This window comes from Apodemus sylvaticus, chromosome 13 (assembly GCF_947179515.1).
Source record: "Apodemus sylvaticus chromosome 13, mApoSyl1.1, whole genome shotgun sequence".
NCBI lineage: Eukaryota > Metazoa > Chordata > Mammalia > Rodentia > Muridae > Apodemus > Apodemus sylvaticus.
Window position 1 is genome coordinate 37093169 of NC_067484.1, and position 12075 is coordinate 37105243.

At 44.6% G+C, this 12075-nt stretch overlaps 1 protein-coding gene across 4 annotated transcripts in view; it reads left to right on the forward strand.

The window, feature by feature from the left end:
- Smim3 (small integral membrane protein 3) overlaps nucleotides 1-11819 on the forward strand; it is a 55343-nt gene extending 43524 nt beyond the window's left edge. For all 4 annotated transcript variants that reach the window (XM_052155814.1, XM_052155812.1, XM_052155815.1 and 1 more), the window contains one exon: nucleotides 10517-11819. In XM_052155814.1, coding sequence (XP_052011774.1) covers nucleotides 10524-10706 — 183 coding nt within the window. In that variant the 5' untranslated portion in view covers nucleotides 10517-10523 and the 3' untranslated portion in view covers nucleotides 10707-11819. The remainder of the gene's footprint in view (nucleotides 1-10516) is intronic.
- The last annotated feature ends 256 nt before the right edge of the window (nucleotides 11820-12075 follow it).

Below are 12075 nucleotides of genomic sequence, written 5' to 3' on the forward strand. Positions count from 1 at the left end.
TGTATTAGGCTCACCAGGATATCTTATTAACCCTGAGTCCTCAAGAGCCTTACTTAAATGAGAATGAATAACCTTCTAGGTTTACCTATTTATTGTTTTCATTAACTTTATTTGCATCTGGGACTAGAGCCAAAGGGCTGAAATAGCAAGGATAGACTTACACACATCAGTGATGCAGATGGAACCTTAGGTCACATTGCTGCGTAATCGGGATACTATTAGCAGATAGAATTCATGGAGATCAACTTAGAATTCTCCTTGGGACAATTACCTTGTAGCAGCATCTGATTTGTAGTTGTATATATTGTGTTTTCTTGTAGTCTAATGTAATTATTCGGTTATTTTCCCTCTCCTCCTTCCTGCCTTTCCCCCTTTCTTCTCTCCTCTTCCTTCCAGTCTCCTCCCCTTTCTTTGTGTGCTCGGGATGGGACCTGGGCTCCACGCACGCCAAGCAGACATTCTGCAGCTGAGCAGAACCTTATTTTCCTTTTTGAGCTAATATATTATAGAAAGTCATTAACTTAAGATATCTGCATCCATAGTTATTTAAAAATTCCCTTGTTTTATCATTGTTTGAGAGAGCTGTGTTGTCACTTCCCATTCTATGAATTTATGGGATTTGCCATTTTGATTTTTGCCTGAAACTCTGCTCTTTCTAACACTGTCTGGGAAAGGGAAAAACAAAGTTCTTTCTGCTCCCCCCAGCCCCTGATTATACTTTTAGTGTTTTCTTAATGGCTGCTCTGAGGATTACATTTATCTTTGATTAAAGCCATGTCTAACACAGTTTTTTTCTTGTTTTCTTTTCGATACAGTGTCAGAAAATCAAAGTGCATTACTTTGGTTTCTTTTGTTGTTTGTTATTACTGTTTAATATTTTATTTCTGTATCTTTGTCTGGAAATACTCTGCTTCACCATAATTCTTAGGAGTTATTTTGTCCACCTATTTAAAGACTCATTCTGTTTTAAAGTGTTGTTTCTGTGACAAAGTTGGTAGTCAGTTGTTTCTCATTTGAAGAAGACACTTTTTAAAAATTTCATCAGATTCTTTATAATGCACCTCATTTGCTTATCTTCATGGGATCTCTAGGGCTTTACTGTATGATCTGATTCACTAAATTGGAGAATAGAGAGCTCTCTAATCTATAGTTGGCTAAGTTTACATTAATAGGCATGACTTCCTTCCTACTGAGTAGTTCTTAAGTCCAATTAGACACTGCTGGCTACCCCCAAGATAAAGGTGCCACTATTATATCACTTGGGGTATCCCATAGTGAAATCTCACTTTAGTTTGAGGGGATCTAATATTCTTTTCTGGCCTCCACAGACACCAGACACAAACGTGGTACATAGATAGATTACCTAAAGCATATTTTAAAATGCTGTCTCTGAGATAACTCGATTGGCCGCTGTGATTCTCTTACTTCCAAGAAGCATGGAGAAATAAGGTTTTCCTTCAGATTTCTCAAACACACAATCATATTTACATAACAAGTTGTATTTGTTTTAAAAAATATATTGTGGCAAGTTTATATAGTGTTTGTATTTGCTTAACAAATGCAAACATTGAGTTTTATCTAGCCTTGGCTCATACATTAACAAAAGCTTCACAAAATCCTACACTGGATATATTCATTTCCTGTGGTGGAAACCAGAGAAGTTAACCAGGCAGGGGTCTTAGAGCTCAGAAGTAGGAAGAAGGACTTGGCTAGGATTCCTAAAACTTTTACCGTTAGCCTTTTTCCAGGTCCTTCCCCAGAGAGACCCGTGGCCTTTTACAAGGTAAATGGGGTACACTGGGGGAAAGAAAATAATCTGGGGTCTATTGAATCTTGGTTCAGAATTAACAGTGATTCCAGGAGACCCCAGGAAGCATTGTGGCCTTCCAGTTAAAGTAGGGGCTTATGGAGGTCAGGTGACTAATGGAGCTTTGGCTGATGTCTGCCTCACAGTAGGTCCAGTGGGTCCCCAGACTCATCGTGCCGTTGTTTCCTAGGTTCTAGAGTGTGCAATTAGGATAAATACACTTAGAAGTCAGCAGAGTCCCTACATTGTTCTCCACTCCTGTCCTCTGCAGAACACTAAAGCTGCTTCCAGAATACACACAGCCCAGCGTACAAGCCCTTGTACAGTGTGACCCCTCGTACAAGCTGGCCTAGGTGGGTCCCAGCACTCTCTTCCCAGTGCAGGGTAGGTTCTTACTGATTTTGGCCAAAAGCCTTCTATAAGAGATGTACAGCCTAAAACCATCAAGAGTTCCAGTTGTGATGAGCAAACAACCTTTTCTAAACACAACCAGAAAGGCAGGGGAAAGTCAGCTCAGAGGCATTAAAAATGAACAAAATAAGGAGTTACCAGGAGACCATCTGGGAAAGGACAGAGATCAGAGGAGGTGAGCTTGGCATTAGGGCCACATTTTCCCTCATGGAACGTGGAGACTGAGAAGTGCTTCTGGCAGAGAGGGAGCGTGAGGGAGCAGAGAGCCAGTGCAGAGCCAAGACTGCCTAGACAGACGGCTGGCCTTGGGACTGGAACCGGAGCCCTTGGGGCTGGGGGTGAGCCAGAAGTCCAGCAGGCCTCCCCAGGTCATGGCCTCTGAATTAGCATAGTTCCTAAAATCAAATTCCTGTTAATCTGGGTTTCCACCGTTTCCAGGTAGCCAGCCCAAACAAATGCATCTTCTTGGGGGCTAGAGCATCAAACATGGTAAGTTTGAATGCCCAGCATAAAACCAAAATGGACAGAAAGGCAAAAGAGCGGGTACAGCAAGAACAAAGCTATCAACACCACAGAAAATAAACAGCGTCTCAGGCGGGGCAGTGTGCCGTCAGCCAGCACAGGTCAGCCAGCATGGGGAGACAAAGGCAGGTATTCAGGACTGGTTTTGCCTGCCTACACTCCAGGCCAGCCTGGGCTCCATGAAACAGGAACAATCAATCTCATTGCTGTGTTTTTTAAAATTCAAGATTGTAAGTTTGCCAGAGAACAAGAAGGAAAAAGAGCATATTAGATTTTCTTATAGAACCAAATCAAAATACTGGAACCACATTGTTAGGATGAAAATTCAATATTCAGGCTTAGCAGCACACTGGACGAAGGTGCAGAGGTGCCTGAAAGATTGAACAAACCAGTTCAAAGGAACAAAGGAACCCAAACCAGTTCAGGCAAGGTCAGCCCTTCTGTTTCCTTACCTAGGTGAATTGGGAATATGTTTAAATGCAAACTGTCCAAATTCGAGGGTTGTTAAAGAAAAGAGAAACTTACTCTGCTGTCCGTTGTGTGTGTAACTTGATGCAGGTAGGAGTCTGAGGTTGAACTCGGGTTGTTGGGTGATTGTTGGAGAGGGGTGTGTACAGGTAGGGGTCTCAGGCTACCACGGGTATTATCAGAAGAGGGGTGTTGTGCAGAGTACCAGTCAGCACTGATTCCCGTGCTTGCCTGTTGCACCCCCTTCCCGGTTTCTGAAACACTCTATCCTAGGCTGACTTTGAATTTCTAATCCTCCAGCCTCTGTCTTTGCAGTGCTGGCCTTGCAGGTGCGCGCCTGGCCACCAAGGCAATCATTTGTCGCGTGCACAGCTCTGGAATGCATGAAGTTTATTGTTGATTCATGAGGTAAATCAAGTTTGCTAGTTCAAAATGACACGGTGGAGACTGACTGCCGTTTACTGCGTGTAGTCATAGAAACTTCATATTTTTATCAATTGTAGGATTACATTTATGACGTAAATGGTTTGGGCCTAATTCCAGTGAGAACCATTAATCAGAAATTACAAGCTGTTCGTCTGTAAAGTAGGTGATAAAGAAATTGATCTATTGCTCTTCATTAGATGTGCCAAGACACACATTTTTATGTAGCCGTAAGGAACCAGTGCATTCAGATGTTAAAGTGAGGTCAGACAGAAGCCAGCCACAGAGGCTGAGGGCCTGCTTTTCTTCAAATTTTTCTAGCATGCACTTAAGGATGCTGAACGTGATCTGGTTGGCTCTTTTCCAGGGCACAACCTTTTTCTCTCATTATATCTAGAGCCCGTTGATATATTTAGATATATTTAGAGCTGTTTCATTATATTTAGAGAAATAGGCTGTTGAAGGACCCCAGGCTCAAGGACAGCGAAGACCTGACCCTGCCCATGTGCTGCCTCACAGTCCTCCCACAGTGGCTCAGGAAGAGCATGGCAGAGTTTTTATTAGAAGGGGAGAACTTTAATTTTAGATTATGTAAATTTTGTGTTCTGTTTTAGTGTTACTCTTAATGTATACTGTGCCTGTTAAGGGAATGGGAACCGTTGGTATCTAGGCTGTTGATTCAACCCTGCGGCGGAGGGACAGGAACTCAAGTTGCCTGTCCTTTTTTTCTGTTTTTTACTGAAGCATTTTTCTCTGATCTGTTTCCACACTTCAGTTTTCCTTTCGCTCCGTTTCTTTGTTTTGGTTTTGAGATAGTGTTTCTGTAATCCAGGCTGACTTTTAACTCATTTGTTGTGTAGGATGACCCGGAACTTCTGACCCTCCCATCTCCACCTCCTTAGTGTTTGGTTACCGGCGGTCTCCTCTGTGCCCAGTTTATGCAGTGCTGGGATCAAATAGGGCTTTGCTCATTCAAGATAAGAACTTTAGCTGAGCGTTGTCCCCTGCCCACGCTTTGAGTTTTAAAAACAGTCTTATTTAGGCTGGGGAGATGGTTCATTGGATAAACTGCTTGCTACAGGAGTGCGAGGGTCTGGGGGTTCAGATCCCTAGCACCTAGGTAAAAACTCTGGGTGTGGAATTGTGTGCGTGCCTTTAATCCCAGAGCCGGGAGGTAGATACAGGCAGAGCTGGAGCTTGCTGGCCAGACAGTCTAGTCAAAATTGTGAGCTCCAGCTTGTTTCAAAAAATAATGTGGAGACAGATAGAAGAGGGCATAGACCATGGCCTCTTGCCCTTACATGTACACGTGGTGGCTCATGCACACGCCTCCACATACACATGTATGTGTGCCCATGTACTTAAGCATACACAAAACCCATAATTTCATTTATACCAGAGTAGTACTTGTATGGTCTGGGGTCCAGGTTAATTAATTAAAAAAATGCCTATTTTCGTATTTGCTTAGTTTTGTAGGAGCAGGGGTGTGGTTAAAGCATTTGTTTGACTGAGTGTACGGTACCAGGCATGGATTCTCTCCCATGGAGTGGGCTCTAATGCTTACTTCAGACAGGGCAGGAGTGGAAGTGCTGAAGACCTCCTACTTCACACCCTCTGTGAAACAGGACCGGCTCCAGCTTCCATATTCCACGGTTTCCTGTTGTGGATGAGCCCCAAGCCTGCTTTACTGTAAGTGACAGGTTTTGCTTAGGAAAAGCCAGTCAGGGAAGTTGTATTCCTGGCATTTGACGTTCCAGAGACTGTTTGATGTTAACGGGCTTACTGGAAGGCTTCTGTGGGGCTCCTCTGGCCTAAGGCAGGCTAGCTGTTGATGCAATCAGGAGACCACAGAATGATTTCTTCCGCCCCCATGCGTCTTGAACAGTGTGTGTCTCCTGTGACTCAGGCTTGTGTGACTCCATCTCTGCGGCTGAGTCAAGTAGCCTGTGCCTCTCCCTTCTCGGCAGGCCCCATCCTGACAGACTGGTGCTGGGCCCCTTGCCAGAGGCTGCCCCATCATCAAGTCTGAGCAGTCTCTGGCTATAGTGCACCCAGGCACCAGTTCTCAAGTCCTAGTGCTAGAAAAGGTCAGAGATCCTGGAGTCTGTTGAGTCCAGGGCCTCCCAAGCCTGCTGTGTATTCAGATCAGCTGGGTGACAGGACTAGCTGTCTCCTAGCCATTCTTAATTTCCTCAGTAAGTCAGGGTTAAGGCCCAAAGAGCAGCGTTTTTGTTGTTGTTGTATCCCAAGGTCATTCTTACTGTCCTTAGTGTATAACAGTTGGCGATTCCTGAACTAGTTTCATATCTTAATTTTATTTAACAATCATACGTGAAGTTATCCTTTTCCGACCATAAAGAACTTCCCCTCCAATTCTATCTTCTCTCTATTCAGTCAAGATAAAGAGATTAAAATACATGCTCATGTTCAGAAAATTCAAATGGCCTAATAGCACATAAAAATGAAAAGCGAAAGCATCTAGTATTGCTGGCGACCCTTTCTTTGGATAGATTACTCTCACAAATATTCTCCATGTTCGTGTCCTTACTTTCCGAACTACTCAGTCTACAAAATCTAATCAGGCAAAACACTCATACACATAAAATAATGCAAATCATAAAAAATATTTCGGAGTTTGCCAATGTCAGATTATTTCTTCCTTCTCCTTCCTTATCTCTGCATCCCCCTCCCCCTTTCTCCTTCTCAGTCTCTCTTCCAACCCGTGTCAGATAATGTTATAATGTTATAGTGTAGCTTAGGCTGGCCTCAAATGTGGGTGAGTCAGTCTCACTTTCAAGGGCTCCACTTGAAAACACCATATGGTTTCAAAACACCATAGCTGGTTTAACTTCCTGCCCTCTGGATATCTTGAAATGGAGATTAGATTAACACAGGGATCCTCGGAGGACACACCCAACCTATGTCTAAACCGTAGCATATGGATATTCCTTATTTAATCTTGTTATCAATGCTATGGCAGAAGCATGCCTGCACGTCTGTGTTGGTTACTGTACTGGTTCTGTACTGGTTCTGGGCACGATGGGTAATACTTAGAGTGCTAACAGGGGCCGTTGAGTCAAAGGCGTTAGGAATGAAAAGCTAGCGGTTAGGGAAGGGAAATGCGGGTGGGATGGTCTTCCTACTCTGCCTCCCGCCCTGGCTCCCTTTTGCCTAAACACAGACATTTCACTCCTAGCACCCTCCTTCCATTTCGTGGCTCAGGGTTAAGAGTGCGTTCCGTCACCCTCGCCTTAGAGCCCCTTTTACCCCTCCCCAGATTCCTTTCAAGTTCTCTACACACACTTATGTCCACATACATGCTAAGGTATGGAAATTGGAAGCTAGGGATCTTCATATTGAGAGAAGGTATACTGAGCGTACAATGTCTTTCTGAGCCTTGGCTGACCCACTTAGTGTCATATCTTCTGGTTTCACATGTATTCCAGCACATACCATAATTTCGTTTGTTTTGAAAACATTGAATGCAATTCTAACGTGTATATGTAATTATTAATCATTTATTAGGTGATGGACATTTAGGCTGGTTCCATTGACTTGTTATTGAGAGTGTGGCACAGCAACAAACATGGATGATGTGCAAAAATTTTTGTGGTTGGATTTAGAGCCCTTTGTACCTATGCCCTGGAGTGGTAGATCTGGGTCATATGGTAGATTTTTTTTTTTTTTTTGAGACAGTATATCACTGTGTATCCCTGGTTGGCCTGGGATTTGTTATACAGATCAAGCTGCTCTCTATTTATTTGCTTCTTAATTGTCCGTCTATGTATCTATGTATCTGTCTACATATCTATGTATGTATGTATGTATGTATGTATGTATGTATGTATGTATGTATTATAGAAGCCTCAAGGCTGATTTCCATGGTGGCCACACAAGTTTAGACTCCCACTAACAGTGAATAAGGACTCTCCCAGACATCCTCATCCTCCCAGCATTGGTTCCCCACTCCCCTGTCCCTCCCCATGATAGCTGTTCTAACTAGGATGAGAAGGCATCCCCAATGTAGAGATAGTTTGTCCTTCCCTGATGCGTATGGATATTTACCAGTTAAAAATATTTATTGGCCATCGTATTTTCCCTTTAAGACCTCTGTCCAGTCCCGCAGGCCATTTCTGACTTCTGTGTTTTCTTGCCGTTTACTTTTTTCTTGAGTTCTTTATGTAGTCTAGATATTAACCCTTTGTCACATTCATGCTGGAAGGGTTTTCTCCCATTCCGTAGGCTGCCTCTCTCCTCAGTGTCCGCTGCTGAAGCCCCACAAGGACTCGGTTGTCAATTGTTGCCCTCCCTTCCTATCATTAACATGTTTTGACAGAAATGGTATGCTTGGAGTCTCTCAGACATTTAACGTACTATGTTGTCTTTGGGAATAGTATTCCATGCAGCTGTTTCTGATGGTTGCCTTGATATTGTTAGTATTGGACAAAAATTAATGTAGACTAGGAGAAGAAGATGACATTGTCTAGTCATATCCAAAAGTTGAACACATACTGATCTACCAGAGGACTAGAGTTCGATTCCTTGACCCAACGTCCAGGGTGATTCCACACCTCTGGCATCTGAGGGCACCTGCACTCATAGGCACATACCACACCCATGTACAGTGCTTGATAGTGCATGCATGATAACTACTTAGTACATGGAAGATACTTAGAACTGCAAGATACTTCTTTGGGACAAAAATAAAAACTACTAAGACACTAAGAACATTGTGAACCAAATCAGAGAACAACTGGTTTGTATCCTTATCCATCTGGATTCAGGTTTTTTTTTTTTTTTTTTTTTTTTTTTTTTTTTTTTTTGACAAGGCCTTGCTAATGTACCCAGGCTGGCCTCAAACTCCTGATCTTTTTTTGCCTTATCTTTTCAAGTACTGGTATAGGGATGTTGAACTTTTTTTTAAGCTGAAAAGGATACCAAATGGACATCAGTTTAAGCAGAATCTAGAAATTCTCAGCTCATATATTTGGCTTGTCTAGGGTTGCAGATGGCATCGAACTAGGGTTCAGGTGCTCACTATCGAGTGATATCGGGTGATAACTACCAAGGCTCTATCTGTGTTTAACTCTTAGACAGATGCTCTACCTGTGAACAGAGTGGCCCCGCCCACTCCACATATACAGCCTTTCAGTGCAGCCACCCTTCCCTTTCCCCAGAGCTTGGACAAAAAGCACTAGAGAAGGAGGCGGTGAACCAGTCTGGGTTCCCTGCAGATCCCCACAGCCGCATTTGCAGGGATCTGCCATGTCGCCCCTAAGTCAAACCTCCATCCCTGTGCTGAGGTGGGTGTCCCAACCAACTCGCAGGAGTAAGTATGCAGGCAGACTTTCTTTGGGAAAAGGGGAGTTGTCTTCACAGGAGAGCTGGGGATCTGCCTCATTCAGTAGAGTGTTTGCCACAAGCAGAAGGACCCACGTCCAGTCCCCAGTATCTGTGTAAAAGCGGGGTGTGGTGGTTCATGCTTGTAATTCCAGAGCCAGGGAGCCAGAGGCAGGCAGATCCCTGGGGCTTGCTCACTGGTTTGCCGAGCTGAGTCCACAAGGCCTAGTCCTAGTGAGAGACGCTGACCCAGAAACCATGTGGTGCGCTGGTAGCTGGAGCTGAGTGGGGCTGGCCAGAATGACTACAGACGTGCAGTTGACCATCTTTACCACAGTGCTGGGTGTGCCAGCTTCTTGCGTCTGTTTCTCTATTACCACGTGGCTGTCAGCAATTTCAGAAGCAGGAAAGAAGTGAGGGTGCTGCTTTCTCTGCCCCAGGGATCCAGAGCATAGCACACTATGTTCTGTTGAGATGGCGAGGGCCCATCACAGAATACAAATCCTGGACTTTTTCCAAACACCTTGGCTTCTTCAACCCTGTGGAACAAGAAGATACCTTGAAAAGGGCCAGTACAGGGGCTTTCTTTTCTACTTCCTGCCAAATAAAAAATACGGCCATGTATTAAAAAACTATCTCAAGAGAGTATGCACCTAATCCTGCAGAGACTTGATGCGTCAGGGTGGGGGGATATATGTGTGCGTGTGGGGGAATAACCCTCTCAGAGGAGAAAAGGAAGGAGTGGGGAGGAGGGGGACCAGGAAGGGGGAAACAATCAGGATGTAAAATGAATAAGTGAATAAATTAATGGAAAAAACCCTCACCCCAAATCAAGATTGAATAACACCAGAGGAATGACATTTGGGGTTGACCTCTGTCCTTCACACACAGAACATACATGTTCATGTGCATTTGTACACAGATGCTCTTTGATTCCCCATTCTGCCCCCCCCCAAAAAAAAATAAGAATAAGCAAAGACCAAAAATAGTGAATTACTGTTTTATAGATGAGGGAAGGAGACTGGTAAGAATGAAAGTTCCATCCATCTGGGTTTATTTCCTAGGCCAAATTAGTGACATCTACATGGCTTTGATTTCCATTGTAAAATGGGAATAACTGTAGATAAAGGCCGAGAAACAAAAAATGAACAGTTATTGGAACCCCTTTTCATTGGGTCGGTAGTTCACAAAGAGTTAATAGACATAAAGTACCTTGCATGAGGGACAGGAGAGGTGGCTCTGTGGTCACTTGCTGCTCTTGCAGAGGACACAGCACACAGGTGAGGCGGCCCATAATCACTTATAATGTCGGTTGCAGGGGACCTGACAGCCCATTTTGGTTTCTGCAGACACACCCATGTGAGCACAGGTGTGTGCACACATGCAATAAACATGAAAATTAAGGCGTTTTGCACGTGCTTGGTAATAGGATGCCTCAGCAAATGATGCAATCATTCTCCACTAAGGATCCCAGCAAATCTGATTCCCAGGAGGGTGGCAGGGAGAGGTTACACAGAACTGACTTTGCTTTCCTGTCCATTTCAGGGCCAACATGGATGCTATCAGCCAATCCCCTGTGGATGTCCTGCTTCCCAAGCACATCCTGGATATCTGGGCCATAGTCCTCATCATCCTGGCTACCATTGTCATCATGACCTCCTTGTTTCTCTGCCCGGCCACTGCGGTCATCATCTATCGCATGCGGACTCACCCAGTTCTCAATGGGGCCGTCTGAGACCCCTGAAGGCAGGATGGCGTGTGACAAGGGCTGCAGTCTCGCCCTAGCCTGTTCTCAGAAAGACAGTGGGGAGACCCAGGAGCTGGATCCGGGCTTTGGTTTTGATTCTGCTGTTGGCCAACAGTGTAGATGTGACCAAGGGACCTAAGCTTTCAGTTGTGGGTCATGACCCCTGCCTTCCTACCTCACAGGGTTGTGAGAACCACGTGACAGTGGAGTTAAAGCTGTTTGAGAGCAGCGAAGCCACACAGACATTGTGCGATGAGAAGCTTTGGAGAACCAGAGACCCTGAAGCTGCTGATGGTAAAGGAGGCGAGGGAGACTGGGAAAGAGGAGCTTCGCCCACTGCCCCTCATGCCGAACCAGGCAAAATGGTGCACCCCATCCTCAGCAGATCTGAGGGGTTTTGTTGTTGTTGTTTTGTTTTTTTTTTAAAAGCAACACTAGTTCCATTTTTCTCAGTTTGGGAGAAAGAGCGGGCAGGGCAGGGAGAGAGATGAGTACAAATGTCAGAGACGGCTCGGCCGGTCCCTGCTCCTGAGGGAGAGCTTAGCAGCTATATACCAGTGCTAAAGTTGGCGGATGGCCTGCTTTCCTCACTGTGTTAGTGCAGACTCTCGGCTATGCTGGAAATGCCAGGCGGCTGAGTTTTCTGCCCGGCATTTGAGCTCCCTATGTCCCCCGCAGTAGAGAGTTTCCCCGCTGTCTGAGCTTTGTTGCGTTTAGTGTCAAGCCTCTGCTGTTAATCTTTTGCGGCACCAGAGATGGAACCTTGGCCTCCTTCATGCTGGGAAAGGACCCCACCGCTGAGCTGCAGCCCAGCCCTTCGAGCCCCCACAGCTGCCCGAAGAACTTATTATTTTAAGAGATTTCCCAGGACTTTTGAACCCGACCTCAAACAACAATGGTTATTTTAGATGCTATGATTTATATTTATTTAGAAGTATTTCTAGACTATTAAAGCTCGCCCTTTGATACCAGAGTCAGGGGCATCTTGGGATTTATTGTTATGTAAGAAGATAGCATAGATACTGGGATAGTATTATGTCAAATGATACTTGGATCTTCATTGATTATGCATCTAGTTTCCAATAAATGCCATACTGATCATGTCTGAAGCTTTTCTTTGAAGAACACCTACTGAACTTTGAACTTAGATAAAAAGATTCAACTCAACTGTGGGTTTTTTGTTTGTTTTTTTTATTTTTTTCAGTTCTTCATTCAGGGCTTTGTTCATGCTAGGCAAACACGCTGCCACAGAGCTCTGGGCCTCCCTCAGACTGCAGGTGGCAGCCTTCTTTGGTTCTTTAGAAGGATGTTATGACTGGAGTCAGGGTTTGGAAGAAATGAAATGGGGCTTATGTGC